Source organism: Zonotrichia leucophrys, chromosome 2 (assembly GCF_028769735.1).
Source record: "Zonotrichia leucophrys gambelii isolate GWCS_2022_RI chromosome 2, RI_Zleu_2.0, whole genome shotgun sequence".
NCBI classification, from domain to species: Eukaryota; Metazoa; Chordata; class Aves; order Passeriformes; family Passerellidae; genus Zonotrichia; species Zonotrichia leucophrys.
Window position 1 is genome coordinate 130,294,541 of NC_088171.1, and position 15,697 is coordinate 130,310,237.

The 15,697-nt window shown below is 35.2% G+C and overlaps 1 protein-coding gene across 5 annotated transcripts in view; it reads right to left on the bottom strand.

Moving 5' to 3' along the window:
- Window positions 1-15,697, bottom strand: part of VPS13B (vacuolar protein sorting 13 homolog B) — a 433,030-nt gene that overhangs the window by 359,821 nt on the left and 57,512 nt on the right. For 4 of the 5 annotated variants that reach the window (XM_064706432.1, XM_064706433.1, XM_064706435.1 and 1 more), the window contains exons 8-14: window positions 14,672-14,937; window positions 12,009-12,104; window positions 11,544-11,666; window positions 9,307-9,444; window positions 7,837-7,924; window positions 2,669-2,860; window positions 1,930-2,099 (exon numbers count right to left, since the gene is read on the bottom strand). In XM_064706432.1, coding sequence (XP_064562502.1) covers window positions 1,930-2,099; window positions 2,669-2,860; window positions 7,837-7,924; window positions 9,307-9,444; window positions 11,544-11,666; window positions 12,009-12,104; window positions 14,672-14,937 — 1,073 coding nt within the window. The remainder of the gene's footprint in view (window positions 1-1,929; window positions 2,100-2,668; window positions 2,861-7,836; window positions 7,925-9,306; window positions 9,445-11,543; window positions 11,667-12,008; window positions 12,105-14,671; window positions 14,938-15,697) is intronic. The other variant, XM_064706436.1, reaches the window with a different exon arrangement.

Consider the following 15,697-nt stretch of genomic DNA (forward strand, 5'->3'; position numbering starts at 1 on the left):
CAAGTCACGTTTGTTTTGCTCATACTGGTAATTGATCTCTCCCTCTACCCTGATCCATCCCACTCTCTCCCCCACTGCTCTGTTGAGGAGGGGGAGTGAGAACAGCTGGGTAAGCATCTGGCAGCTGGCTGAGGTCAACCCAGTACAAGAATATGCCAAGTCAAAATATTTTGTCCTATAAAAATCTTTGTTTACCTTTTTATCACTCCAAAGCACTATCACCATAATACTTATCTCATGCTGATCTAGCCTTTACACTGTCATCTTCTATGTATTCACAGACATGCCAGGTATATCAACAAAAGAAGATGTCATTCCATAGAAAATAAATATCACAATTTTAGATATCCAAGTCTATTTTTCATAGTATCCATTAAAATGGAGTACTGCACCCAGCACAGGTTGGACATGGGAATACCAGAATGAGTTTGCTGGAAACAAAGTGGCTGTGGGGTTGGAGTACATGAGCTCTGTTTTAAGAGAAACAGAGACAACTGAAGTCTTTCAGTCTGGAGAAGGCCAGAGAAGAATCCTACTGCTGTCTACTGCAACCTACTGGGAGGGTACAGAGAAGACATGCTCTTGCTTTGACCAGGATATTGAACTCCTGGAAAACACCTCCAAACATCTTTTCCAATCTAAATTACACTACAAATCTGAAAATTTTATTAAATATGCATCAAAATAGGACAATAAGTTGATGTACTTATGATTTTCAATCTAAACTTCAAAATCATTATTTTAAATATGCTTGGCTTCATTCAAGAAATGTAAATTGAGACTCCAAGTAATGACTACATCAAGCAAAAAATTCACTGGAATTCAACTTTACCTCAAACCTACAGCAAACACAGGACTCTTCTCCCATTGTAAAAATAGCATCTGTCCATCCCCATAAGGGAAAAAGCACTACAACCCACTGCACTTCTCAGTGCAATGTATTAAAAAGTGCTAAAAAGGAAAAAACTTCTCTGAGCAACCTGTTCCTGTGCTTCACCACCCTCTGAACAAAAAATTTCTTCTTAATATCTAAACTAAACCTGATCTTTTAGTTTAAAACCATTGTACCTTGTCCTGTCATTATCTACCTGTACAAAACCCTCTCCCCTCCTTTTTAAAAGCCCCCTACAGGTATTGAAAGACCACAATGAAGTCTCCTCAAAGCATTTTCTTCTTCAGAATGAGCCACCAGAGCAGTCTCAGCTTATCAGATGAAATACTGGACAAAAACTCCTAGAAATTTAACTCAAGAATTGATGAGTTTCCTCTTCTTCCCACTCCCTCCCTTAGCCATAAAACACCTTCCAGCCTCTGGCACAAGAGATAAACCTACTGCAAGTCTTCACTACAAGCCACAGATTTACCCCTACGGTACCTCAACTTTGCACACTGACAAAGGAGACCAACAAGAATGAAACCAGTATAGGATGCTTTAGCTGGCATTATACTATACATATCCAAAAGGTAAAACAAATGAAGGCTATTAGGAAATTTCTGTCTCTCTGAGCTTGTCATTCAGCAGTTAAATGCTCAAGTCCTGCTGACATCCTGTCTGGAAATGGTACACACAGAGCTGGCTATGAAAACCTATGTCATCTCTATTGAGCCTGCTTATTAAAAGACTTCATACTTTACCAAGCTAATGAAGACCCTCATTACTCTTCTGATCAAAAGATCAGAGCTACTGCTTTTTCATTTGCTTGATGCTTTAAAATCTTTTCCATTTGAAAGATTTCCATATATAACACCTTCAATTTCCAAGTCTAACTAGTCAGACTCCCATTTTTGGTATCTGAAGGCTCACAGGCACCAAACTAATCCAGAACTCAGTGATACATCCAGCACATGGAATAACAGGCCAGTAAGAAAATTTATATGAACTAGCACATGCTAATATAAAAAACTGAATCCTTATCTGTGCATACATACCTTCTCACCCATGATTATGGGCAGCAAGTGGTCTAGTAAATTGAATTCTGCCACAGGGATTATAATGGTACACTTAAGAACAGTGAACGTTGTAAGTCTAGTGGGAATGTATTCTTCCAGTGATGCTACTTCTTCTGAGCTTGGCATAGTTCTACTTCCATCTGTAATATCTACAATAAATGGAGATTACATATGTTTCACTAAAATATATAAAATATGCCCTACAGCTGATGTTTCAGAAATGCCTAAGGACTAGCAAAAAATGCCAAGCTTACCCTCCGCCCCTTCGTAGTTAATAATGTTATTCCACACTGTTTCTACCTAAAGCTAAATGCAGTACTAACTGGATTTTCCTTACTAGAAATCTGTATTGTTCTGAGAAATTCTTTTAACAGTCTACCATAACTTATTTCCATGCATTTTCATCCTATATAACTATTATTTTGAACTAATAAATACCAGTAGGAATACTTTCTTCTCTAAGATTCCAAAATTAAGCTAGAGTAGAAAATGAAGTAAGCTATTCTTACTCAACATGAGGCTTATGATTAAAACAAATGCCTTTCAAAGTGTCTGAAATTATCTCAGAAGTACATCCAGCACTGATGGGGATATTGTGATTAATTTACCTTTATTTTACATTTTCCTCTTCAGACTCAAAAAAAACTATTTGAAAGCTGCACCTTTAGAAGCACTAAATGTAGTCTGGTATAATTCTGTATATGCAATAGGAGCAAACCTGGCTTAGTTCTGCTGTATGGCTCATACTCATGTTCCAGAGCACAAACGATCATTTTCATGATGCGGTGCACGGCGCTGCTATCCAGTCGAAGATTGAGTGGACCCACAATGAGGCTTTTTGTAGACATCTCCTGAACATTTCCAAAATCTTCACTCTTTACTGAAGAAAGGTCTTGCTGATTCCCAGAAACTACAACAAGTTTTATACCAGTTACACACAATAACATATAATAACATATTTTATCAGCTACTTCTGTTTCAAATCCTGTGATCAAAGACTTAATGAATATACAGAAAAATATAACTATGCAAATATAACATACAAATATACAATGACTGGTTTAACAGGTTTTAACAAAATTATTTCTGGTAAATGCAGAGCAAACAGGACAAATTTCTGCCTTGCCTCCAAGCAAAGTCAAACTTATTAACTCTTCTATAAACTCTGTATTTCTCAAGTTTGGGGCTCCTTGGAGGTGTCTAAATTTCTATGGCAGCTTAAACTCACATGTCAATGACAGCCACAGTGTTCAAAACTTTGTACAGCTTGTCACAAAGTTACGTATCCCCAATAATCAAGGAAAAGACGTGCTGCAGAGACATGACAGATTTGGGCCCTCAAAAGGTTAGCTGCCATGACAAGACTGGAGGAAGCAGACTAAAAATGAAGATAAACCCTTCCTTCCATTCACATTTACCACCATTCACTGACATACGGACAACAAGAAAGAAAAATTCTTTAATTGTTATGCCTCAGACTGGTTTTTTTAAAAAGCCAACAGAGATAACAGAATAGTTTAGTAGAGTAATAAGATAGACCAAAATCACACATTCAGTGTATACAGGCTCCCCATCAGCTACCAATGAGTACAGGCTACTCATCTAGTCACACCAACAGCATGACTGTTTCTCTAAACATACTTCTTGGAAATTCTTCAGTTAAATATGCAGATTTCAGAAGCTCAAGCTTTCCTGTCACATATGACTTGTAAAAACATGGTCCTATCCCTCTAACACTTTTAGCTTGCTGAACTTCACTCTGATTTTTTTCCTAAGATCATCACTTTGACAATGTCTTCATTGCTTTGACAGAAGCACTAAACATTAAATATCTTGCTGACCATAACACAACTGAACACTGACAAAATAAGCATCAAGACTAAATGGTTCTGAGACTACAGAAGGACAGTGGAGCTGGTGACAGGCCTGGAGCACAATACTTCTGAGGAGCTGAGGGCACTGGGGTTGTTTAGCCTGGAGAGAAGGAGCTGAGGGAAGACCCTATTGCTCACTAGATGTACCTGGAAGGAGGGTGTAGCAAAGGCAAGAGGTCAGTCTCTTCTCCCAAGTAAGAAGCTACAGGATGAGAGGTCTCAAGTTGTACCAGGGGAGGTTTAGATTGGATGTTGGGAAAAATATCACTGAAATTGGCTACAGGCACTAGCACAACCTGTCAAGGTAAGCATTGTAACCACAGTCCCTGGAAGTAATCAAAAAATGTATTAATATGGCACTTGGAGACACAGTTTAGTGGGGAACATGGCAGTGCTGGGTTAACAGTTGGACTCAATAACTTAAATAGCTCTTTTTCAACCTTAACAATTCTATGATTTCTGGTTGCCCAAGAGGAACCCAGTCATTCACCCTTTGGTGTCTCTCCTTTACTGTACTCTTTTAACTGCACTCATTCAAAACAGTCCTTACATTGAGGGAAGCTGAGCTTGGTGGAAAAGGAAGCAAGCATAGGAGTTTTTTTTCCTTCATGTTTAAATGATACTCCATAAAACACTGTTGCTTCTAAGCAGTGGTGAGGATAAAGGTCCTCAAATAAACTGAGACTGTGCTGAATTTGATGCACAGCTGGCATAATGTTCTGCAGGCCTTTACAGGCTTATGCACTCAGCAGAAGAATTAGCTTTATCCTTAAAAGCCTAACAGAAGTTGACGGTGAGAGCATTTATAGCCTCTGCTTCCCTTGGTTTGTTGTTTTTCTGAGAAGAAAGAGAACAATAAAAGAAAGATAAAAGGACAGAAGGATACTTCCTTATAAAACCTACTCAATTCTTCAGCTGGAACTGAATTACAATCTTTTGAGTGAATCCTGAAAGAGATTTGTTTGAAACCCAGCATACTCACTTCTGCATTTATTTTATAGGCAGTTAACATAAATACTTTTATCCTTCCAATTCTACACAGTATTCAGTTCAGATGAACACTACCAAAGAGTGCAAAAAACCATACCATCATATAAAAAATAATAAGGCCAAAAACAATAAGGCCAGAAGTAGTAGCAGCCTGCCTTTTCAAAGAGGAAAACTCAGACTTGCTTGTATATATTGTATGTATATGAATAATATATCTAAGTGACAAAATTCATACAAACCACTTTTTGGAACTGTTCCAGTTAATTCCACCTAAATGCAAATAGAAAAGGCAGAAAACCTATTGGTTCTACAGAAGCAGGTAATCTTGAAACTTCGTGGATGCATAAAGAAAGCCAATCACCAAGTAGGTGATCTTGAAACTTCATGGATGCATAAAGAAAAAACCAATTTTCAACCACTGAGTTTTCAAGCTCCCTGTAAATTGTATGTTTAATTCTAATCAACCAAAAATATCAAAATGAGTGCTGCATAATAAAGTTGCCAGCACAGTAGAGGGGTACACATTACAAACAAAAGGTAGCTTCAACAGCATATCCTGCTAGCTCTGTAGGTCATGCAAATCAGTGATCAGGGAACTGACAGGCTACGTAATGTTTCAGAGAAATTGTCCTGCACTGAAATACAAAGCAAAAAACCAGAAAAATAAAGGAAGGGAAAGACAGACAAAATGTCTAAATAAGACTACTGTGCATGACTATCTTGCTTTCATTCAAAATACTGAAACTGATTAATGCACTTCTGTAAATGACAGATGAAACTCCTGAGGGTTAATGGTATCCAGGAGGCACTTGTGGTTTAATCAGTAATCCTATGCTTCAGGAAAGGTTAAAGGTGCAAAGAATGTGTCAAACCAAAATTGCCTTGACAGATAAAAATCTTACAATCACAGTAACTGCCTCCTATAACTTAAGTTTGGTTCGTTTTTTTTTATGGTATGTGGGGTGCAGTAATGGTAACTAAAAACAGTTACACCGAAATAAATAGTAAAATGCAAACTTTCATATTAAAAAACACATTAAAAATGCAGCAGATTTAGATTGTTTTCAAAATCTTAATGTATTTATACCTTCATCTTAAATAAATATTTTGCACCTATTTGTTTACATTCTATATAACAACTCTGCATTTAACTCACAATATGGAAAAATTAGCTAGAAAATAACTAGCAGAAAGCATCACATCTGCTTTTCTGAGGGACAAAAACAATTTAAAATTTAATTTAAGATTTTAAGTTCTTGACTCTAGAAAAACAACAACCATTTAAACAATTTAAAAATTAATTATTCTATTATTTTATGCAGCCGGGTTCCTGAAATCAAAGGAACAACACTGAAATAAAAGCACACAGTAAGACTTGACAGAAAGCCAAGCTACATTTTGTGAGGTGTTTTCCTAGTGACTGATGGAGAAAATAGAAGCCAAGGCTACAAGAAATCATCCTGATAGGAAAAAAAGAGAAGCTAAGGAGGGAAAAATGTAGTCAGAAAATACAATAGTCTGACACTGAGGAAAATAAAAAAGCATTTCTGAGTTCAGTAATTTCTGAAAAGCATTAGTTAAAAGTCAGGAAGAGATATGATCATAACATTCCTTATGCATTCAGAGAAACAAGAAAAAATACTCCACAAAATCAATTTTTCTTCATAATGCACCTAGTCTGTGCATATTTAAATTTCTACACTAAGATTCAAAAGGAGATAAGGCTTACCCGAGGTTTTCAACTTCTCTACATAGGAGTTCAGTGTGCAATTAAACACTTAAATTGTTATTAAAACCAGAAGACGTCTGCAGTATATGTTTGACTTCATTGTAAATTTTCAGAGCTTCACACCACTCTCATGGTACAGAGGAAAGCCTCAGAGTCAGGAAAGAACTGTTAAATTTCCTGGTGTATGCCTCTACGGCTGAGGGCAACAGCACCATTTACTTATTTTTGTAAATGTTTCATGATGCAACTAAAAGGAAACTGGAAGTTTCTTTCCTACTCCTTTCAGACTTAATGTCCACCACGTCCAGAAAAACAAAGCCAAACATTAGGAGTTGTGAATTCTCTTACACAGAAATAGAAACACAAAACACAAAAAAAACCCCAGATGAGTTGGACTGTGTAGTGAGGACAGATAATGTTCAGCCACAACATAGCAAGAAGTTCCCAACAGATATCCAGAGAAATAGTATTCACAATAATAAATACACAGATGGGCAAGAAAGTAATATTAATTTGACAATAAAACTGCAGAACAGCAGCTGTAAATGACAATGTTCTGAGGAGTGAGGGGGAAATTATATCACAATCAGTGATAAGAATATCTGAAAAAATAGAAACATATTACTTGCTGATAGATTAACTCCTTTGTCCCAGCTTTTGTGACACTCACAAAAGTAGACATACTTACTTCATTAAATCCACTTCTCAGATTTAGAAAAGAATTTATTGGAATCACAAAGAACTATTTAGAATTATCCTATATCTTTGTGCACATAGCTTAGAGTAGTATTTGCTCACCAAGTTGTTTAGATGCATATATTTAAAGATAATTCTTCACACTTCCTTGCATCCTTGCATTTTTCTTCGTAGAAGAAAAACAACAGCCCTTTTCATCTTCTATGCTAAGTATACAATCAATCTCATTCTTCAACCAGGGTTTCTCAAAATATTTTAATGTGCAAAGTCAATAATAATAACTTTTTTAAAAAAGACATCATATTTTTTGAATTCCACCACTGCTACAGAATACTTAACTTTCAGTTTTAGCAACTATAAAAAATATCATTTTGATGACTTATGCAAGAAAAGAAAAATAAAAAAAAAGAATACCAACAATCAACAGCTAACCAAAACAACCAACCTCTGAAAGACATGAATGAAAATGAAAGCATTTTAATGATGATCCTGATGGTAAATCTAAGGTAAGTTAGAGGACAGTTGGTCAAGGACCATCTAGGCATGAAAAGTCTTTGTTTCTATTATTTATCAGGGTAAACAAAGGAAAAAAGGTACCTTTGCCACTGGTGCTTTCCATTGTATACAAGTAATCCATGTAGAAAGCCCCAAACCTCTGCATTCCAGCTATCTCTGTGTATGTCTCCTACCAACAAAGCAAAGCAAACAAAGAAAATGTTGTATAAGGAAAGAAACTTGAGATTACCAACTGATAGATTGGTACTAGAGAGATATATTCATGTTTGGATTTGTGCATCAACACAGGGAAAGGCTTATCAAAGCAAAGGACAGAGGTTATCACAAGAATTCACCTTTCTGATAGGTAATGTAACTTCCATTTGAGGCCACACAAATGCACATCCATAATTCCTGTGGACATGCTGACCAATTCATCAATTACATCGAGTCAATTAGTACCTTTAATGAAGTAACTATTCTTCATTTGACCTCTTGCATGCAACACATCAACCTAATTAAATATGCTGAAAACTTCAGCTCGTTCAGTTTGGCTTTGCTATTCAAGGAATATTGTGGTTTTATCTTTCAACAGTAGGAAACTTATCAAGACTTTATGCCAACATTGGGATTCATACATAATATAATACATCACACAGCAAATTTGCTTCTAATCTTGCCAAAAAATGGGCAAATTGTGAAAGCATTGAAGAGAGACCAAAGATAGAATAAAGCTTAAAACACACTATGGGAAAAGATTGACTATAAGTACTTGTGATTTTACTAAACTCATTTTTTCACGTGTTTATTCAGTATCACACTTCATCAATAGTACTAAAAAGGTGAAAATAGTTAAATTTAAATTTAAATGAAATTAGATACATTCCAAAATTGTAAATAGCTTACCTGTACAACAAACAGCACAGACCTCCACCAATGAACACAACCAGAAAGGACCACCTTGGTCATTGCAACCAATCTTTAATGATGGCAGACAACCAGGGAATAAAGCTTTAGTGCACAATTTACAACAATAGAGACTAGAGGTGACTGAAAATTTGTCTCCACAAGAGGGAAAATTAGCAAAATTTTCTCTAAGTAGACGAATATAGAACGCAAGCAATAAAATTAATACTGTCCAAATCTTACAGTACTTATTAGTTTGAAGACCATAGACTACTTACTGTTTGGGTTTAAAACACGTGCTGGTAAAGCTTGACTTTTGCTAGTATTCTCCCACATGTCTCTTTTCCTCTTAAAATGTTCTGTGGTTACTGCTTTTGGAAACTATGACATTAATTCAGTTTTTGGGGCAGGAGGGGAGTTTGAGGTTTCTTTTGGACATGTTTTTTCAGTTTGGCTCTTTTTTTGGCTTGGTTTTTGTGGGTGCCTGTTTTTTGACACAAACAGATTTACTTGGGTTTTTTTTGGCCAGCTGAAAAGTAAGATTCAGTTAAATGTGTAAAAGTAAAGAGAATTCAGTCCTCTAATAGTACACAGATCTAAATAATTAGAAGAAATCCATTAGAGAGCATTGGAAATTTTTTTATAAGAAAAATGTAATTCTCTGACCTTATGATGAGCTGCATCCAATATAAATTCTGCACGAATACTATTATTTTCTGGACTTCTGTAATCAAATAGTGAATTGGTAAGGTATGTCATTCCTTTCACGCTCAGATTTTCTCCACAATTAAAGAAGCATGCCTCCTTCATGAGGCAGTAGAAAGTGAAGCAAGAAAAGAAAAAAAAAATAAAATCAGTCAAGTTAACAGAGTAGTTCAATTCTGTCATAACACAAATAAGACACACACAGAGTAGTAATCCTCAATAGCATGTTTCATTCTGAATGAAGATGAAACAATGAAATTAATTTCATTCATATAACACAAGTTCCTGTCCACTCCTTCCCCATTTTCAAATAAATAAAAATTGCCTGAACCAATGAATGTGATACAACTGATGATATAGAACATAATAGCTGCATTTTAACAGCAAATAACCTTAGATCATCATCATCACTCCAAATCTTGCCCCAATCCTCTTCTGTATACAAACTTGTCACTGCACACTCTATTTCTGGCTGCCCAATCCTTTCAGATGCTGTACTCCTTATCTTCAGGCAATCAGTTATTTCCATGCATGACCTCATTGCTACATTATCATTCTTTATTCATCTAGATTTTAACATGCCTCCTCCCAGACTTCTACCCTTCTGAAATCAATACAACTTTCCTAACAAGAGTTATTAATCCAAAAAAGTTTTTTAGGAGATTTATTTTTTCCAACTATCTATTCTCAACCACAGGCAGAACCAGAACCTTTATGAAAGGACCAATCCCACAACCACAGCAACACACAGACAACAGGCAAGTAGAATCATCACCACTGTCATAAAGCAGATACTTTCCTAAATTCCTGGGCTAGAGAGTGGCAGAAAAATGAGTAAGAATAAAGCCCGAAATGTTCCTTATTAACCAACTTAAAGGAAATTATCTCCATTGGTCAGAACATGGGGCTAATAATGCCACAGCTGTGGGTTCAATCCCTGTACGGGCTACTCACTAAAGAGTTGGACTTCATGTTTTTTCTGGGTTCATTCCAAAAGAGACAATTTTATGATTCTGTGAAATTCTCTTGCTCACCCACTCACCTCAGTCTAAAAAATCAATTCTCTCAAGATTTTATACCAGACAATCTCAGTTGCCACAGACTGGCTGTCCACCCTCATGTCCCCAGCCACATCTCCCTTGTCTTTAACAAGGCCAGCATAGCATTTTACAGCTGGCTCATCCTTGCCTCCCCAGCCTCTCCTTCTGGAAAAGCCTCTGTGTATCCATAACAGCACACCAGTCATACAGTGTGTCCCACTGCATCCCTAAAATCCCAACAATGTCATCCTCAGCAGCCATGTCATGACATTTTCTTGTTTTCTGCTCTGCACACCTGAGATGGGGGCCAAGCCATGACAGTCTTACAGGGGAAAGGTAAGAAGCTGCCCCATCATATCTACCATAATACAGTTTATGATTTCCCAGATTAGGAGATATTTGACATAAATACAGGCACTTTTTTTCTTCCATATTCCTTATTTTCCTTTTTAGAATACTTCACAAGAGATCACAGAGCACTAACATCAAGTTAACAGGTCTCTTTTTTGTCTGTATTATTTGGTTTTTATTTAAACATAGATAATAGTCACTGTTCTCCAATACTTTAGGGCATTACCCTATCTACACATCACCTAAAAATCATCATTATTGAATTTAGAATTTCATGCAACACTTCATTAAATAATTTTAAAGCAGTTCATAATGATACCTGATTTTTTCTTAAACAATTGAAGATTTGTATCTATTTAAAATACAAGAATCAATACTGTCTAACTCCTTCCCTTCATACTGCTCTCAATCTTACTGAAAAGTGAGGTAAGACACTCATTCAGTATTTCTGCCACATTTCTATTATCTTCACCATACAGTGTTCCCATTTTTTCCCTTCCAATCTTTGGTTGATTTAAGTACTTTCAAAGACTTTAAATTATATTTTAATTTGTTATACAAAATCACTAAGGCAACAATGAGTTACTGTCCAAAAAATTTTTTTAAAAGTCTTATGTTCTGCCTCTTCTCAATCTGAGATATTTGTCTTTTCAACTCTAAGAAATAGACACAGAGCTCTGTATCACAGTAATATCCAAAAATCACAGCTGGTAACAGCAGTCTTTTCAATTTTTGCAATCAGATATTTTAATAAAGGATAACAAAATTGCTTACTGAGCAAATGAACTGATATTTCAACATACTCACGTCATCACTCCTATTCATATTCTCTTCAAAGTCTTTAATTCCCATAATTCCTTTAAGGCACATAGCTTGGCAACCAACAAAACCTATTTGGCAATCAAAAAATTGTTCACCTTTCATAAGGACCTAGTGAGGAAAAAGAATAAAGTGATAAATTTTTAAGCCTTCTATTCCACAAGAAATAGAGAAGATGGACAAAAATGAAGCAAAATATGCTTAGTTTATATAATTAGAGTTTCAATAAATAGCAATCACACCGGCCACTAGAAAGGAAGCTATTATTATAGTGTTCAACCACTACAACACAGAAGTTTAGAGAGTTAATATCTATGTGATTATTACAACAAACACATACAATATGACAGAATATGAAAAATCGGCAATTAAATAATTAAAAAATACTTTACCGGCAACTTCTCGGTACATGACTTTAAATGTATCAAAAAAGCCCTGTCAATGTAAAATTACCTCAACTGTTGTTCCTTCTTGTTCCCAGCATAGGACTTCTTTGGATTTTACTTTCTGAGGGCTGTAATAACTACTTTCAGCTTGCATTTCAGTGAGCTGCAGAACAACAGGATAAACACCTTATAAAAGTCAATATTAGTATTCAATGACATTATGGTCATTAATACACAGAACTGATAAAGACAAAGTAAACTATGGGCAAAAAAACATTAACTGTTAGGAAACAGGTGCAATTTAACAGCTGTAGCACATTATCCATATCCAGAACGTCTCATGTTCAACTTCGGTTTGAAATATGTTACAACAGAATGCTTTAAATCCACTGTAGTATTTTCAGTTTGCTTATCGAAAGAGAAACTGTGTGAAAAGATGAAACAGATATAAATATCAAATAAGCTTATAAACTCCTGTAAAAATCCATTAATATTTGATTTATTTTCCCCAGAAAATAATTAAACATCATTATAGTATTGCAGACACATTTTGATCATAACCATACACATTTTTGTTTCATTTCATGCCAATCAAGAGCAACATGCATTTATATTTCTTGCATGATTTTGACGTAAAAATTCAAAATGGGAAAACATGCACAGGTTAAAAATCACATAACACAGAGCCAAGAAAAAGAAGTAAAAAGATGCACTCTATATTGAATACATTACATTTGGCACAAAAAACCCTCAAGTTAGTTTATGGTGAACAGTTTAAATATTTCAAATTGTTATTTTTTGAAACGAATATCTACACACTCTCTTTGTTTTCAAGACTGGATACAAACGGATGCTGTTTCAATTTAAAATTGTGTAATCTGAATGTCCAAGAAAATTGGACGAAAAAAGTCACTGATCACCCTTCACCTGTGTGCAATTATTGCAGAGGAAAAGCAATTAATTGATTAAAAGAACTCAGAAATTACAAGAATAGTTTTCACCATTATTAGAAAACGGTACATTTAATTTGGCATGATTTTAGCTGGAATGATATCAACTATTCAAAATGTTAATGCAGAAACTTGACCTTATTTTTTAACCAAAATATGAACCACAAATTAATTCCATACACTCTTTGCATGCAAGCAGAACAATGAATTCTGTTTTCCTCCTGTCACCATATTAGCATCATACATCACTTCACATTTCAAATCTCTAAAATGCAAAATGTCACATTTTGAGTAGTTTTTAATCACTTCCTAATATAAAATGCGTGAATTTGCAAACGAAGCATTAGGAAAACCCTCTCTAGCAAAACACATGTTCAAAGAATAAGCTCATATTATTTTTAATGAGTTTTCTCGCATGAGGAACAAGAGCACAAAATTACTACTGTATGACAGTGTAAAAGAAGATGCTGAGCCATGATAAATGAAAAATTTGGACTTTAGTGGCTTGTTCATGTTTCAAGCGGTGTCCCAGGAATATAATTAATGGAGGGAATAAAATTATAGTATTTATTTTTAGCCTCTTTTAATGCAAGCTGAAGCAGACTGACACAAAAGAACACGACTGAACACTTGAATGCTGTTGATATCTTCAAATTTTTCAACCAAATTTTTCAGGAGGCTGAAGGCTTAAAACATCAACATCCCCACAGAATATCTACAGCTTCCAAAGTCACTTGTCTCACCCTTTCAGGCAGTTTCTGAGCAGCTAAATGCCCTTCTACACCACCAATCAAAAATAGCTAAATTAGGCAAAGCCCCATAAAACATTCTTGTGCACAGATGTCAAGCCAAACAGGCAGAAAAGGGACAGGGAGCTCCTGATGGTACTGGGTATAATCAGGCACATAATTTTTGTATGAGAGTTACAAAAGTCTTGCAGTTAATCTGAAAGGCTTAAAGTCATAAAAATCATGCTAAATTACTCTGTAGCAAAGTTCTGACCATGATTTAATACATGCTTAATTGTAAAGCCAAGAGCCACTTGGTGTAGTCATGCACATAGAACTGCTTGCAAATAGCTTGAAACATTGCAAGTATTCTGCTAATTCAATACTTTAATTTCTAATTTCTGTCAATACATCTCAATATCTTAGTCAGACTCTCCATATTCCCTTCTGCAAGCTTACAAAACATTAGAAGGCCAGCAACAATTTCCAGCTGTGCTTAGAGCTTATATTAAATCTTTTTCTACATATACTGTTTATAGCTCAGCCTATATGTACTATTTATCTTTTTTTCCTTCAATAAAATTTTGACCTATGGAAAATTAATTCAGCATTATCAAGTTAAATTGGTATTTTCACATACAATAGTCAAAAAAAGGAATAGTCTCTAAAAATTCCTCCAATCCTAGCTCTAAATTAGAGGGGCTTTTATAAAGAAATATGTATTTGTAATGGAATTCTGCAGTGAACACTCACAGAATGCCTTCAGGCTTTTTTCCCATCAAAAAATATTAATCTAAGTAAATTAAGTGGTTTCTTTTGAACATGATGAAGTTCACACTCAAATTCTAAGCTCAAATAACAAAAACTACTCACGTTGCCATTATCAGACCAGTACAATTGAAGAGGAATTTTTAGCATTCACATTTCTTGTTATTCATTAACTAAATACTCCCTTCATAATACCAACAATATTTGTCTTGAATCAAACAGTATTTGAATGCTCAGGAAATCTTTATGCACTTCCTCAATAAGTGACACAGAGAAATATTTACCTTAAAAGTCACTGTTGCCTTTGTACAGTAAAAGCCAACTGAAATAATAGGATCCTTGAGGGACTGAGACTTCTGCTGTTCTGCTGTTCCATCACCAATTCCACCAGAATCATTCTCTTCATCATCATAACTCACAATAGCAGGAACAAAAGACCAAGCCCAAGAAACCCATCCTTGTTGCTGGTCATCATCTTGATGGAAGTAAGGATCTTGACCACTGTACTGTGTAGGATATTGCATTACTGAGCTTGCTTCATCTTCTGTGCCTTTTAAAACAAAAACCAAACTAAATTTCAGATAAACTATACTTAAAAATTTATTTATTGAATTCAAATTTATGGTATGTGAAATTTATCTTGGACTGTATTCCACACAGCATTCACTGATACTTGGCTTATAATCATAGGAAGTCAGTACAAATTTTAAATTACTGAATATGAGTTTTTTCAAGCACTTCTTTGATTCATTAACATTTTTCTCCAAAAAATATTAAGGGTCTTTGCCATAGTTTTAGTACCATACATCTGCAGTGAGACCAGAATTTGCCATCTACACCACAAGTCCTCAAGACTGCTTTCATTAAAGACTTCCTAAAGCTGTAAAATTAAATCTGACTAAATAATGATATTATGATCTTATAGTTTCCAATTTTAAAATTAAATTCAAAAGTACTTTAAGTTAATCTATGCTACTACATAACTAACTACAAGTTAATCTATGCTCAAAAACGCTGGTACCCATCTGTGAGTCAAAAGTCAAAATGCTGGTCACCTGTGAAAACCAGCAGAGATCGCATGCAGAACAAAGTAAGAACTTCCCCAAAGATTCAAGTCTAAGACTCATGATCTAAACAGGGAGGTAATGTACTGCATGTACAAAGAGCACAAATAGCTTTTATCTGGTTTCATCACCACTCATGTGGGACTCATGAGGGCTATTAAATACTTCAGAATTACTGTGGGTAGTACTGGATGCAGTACTGTTCCTGAAGGTGAACATTATGTCCAATGAATCATTTAACTGAGA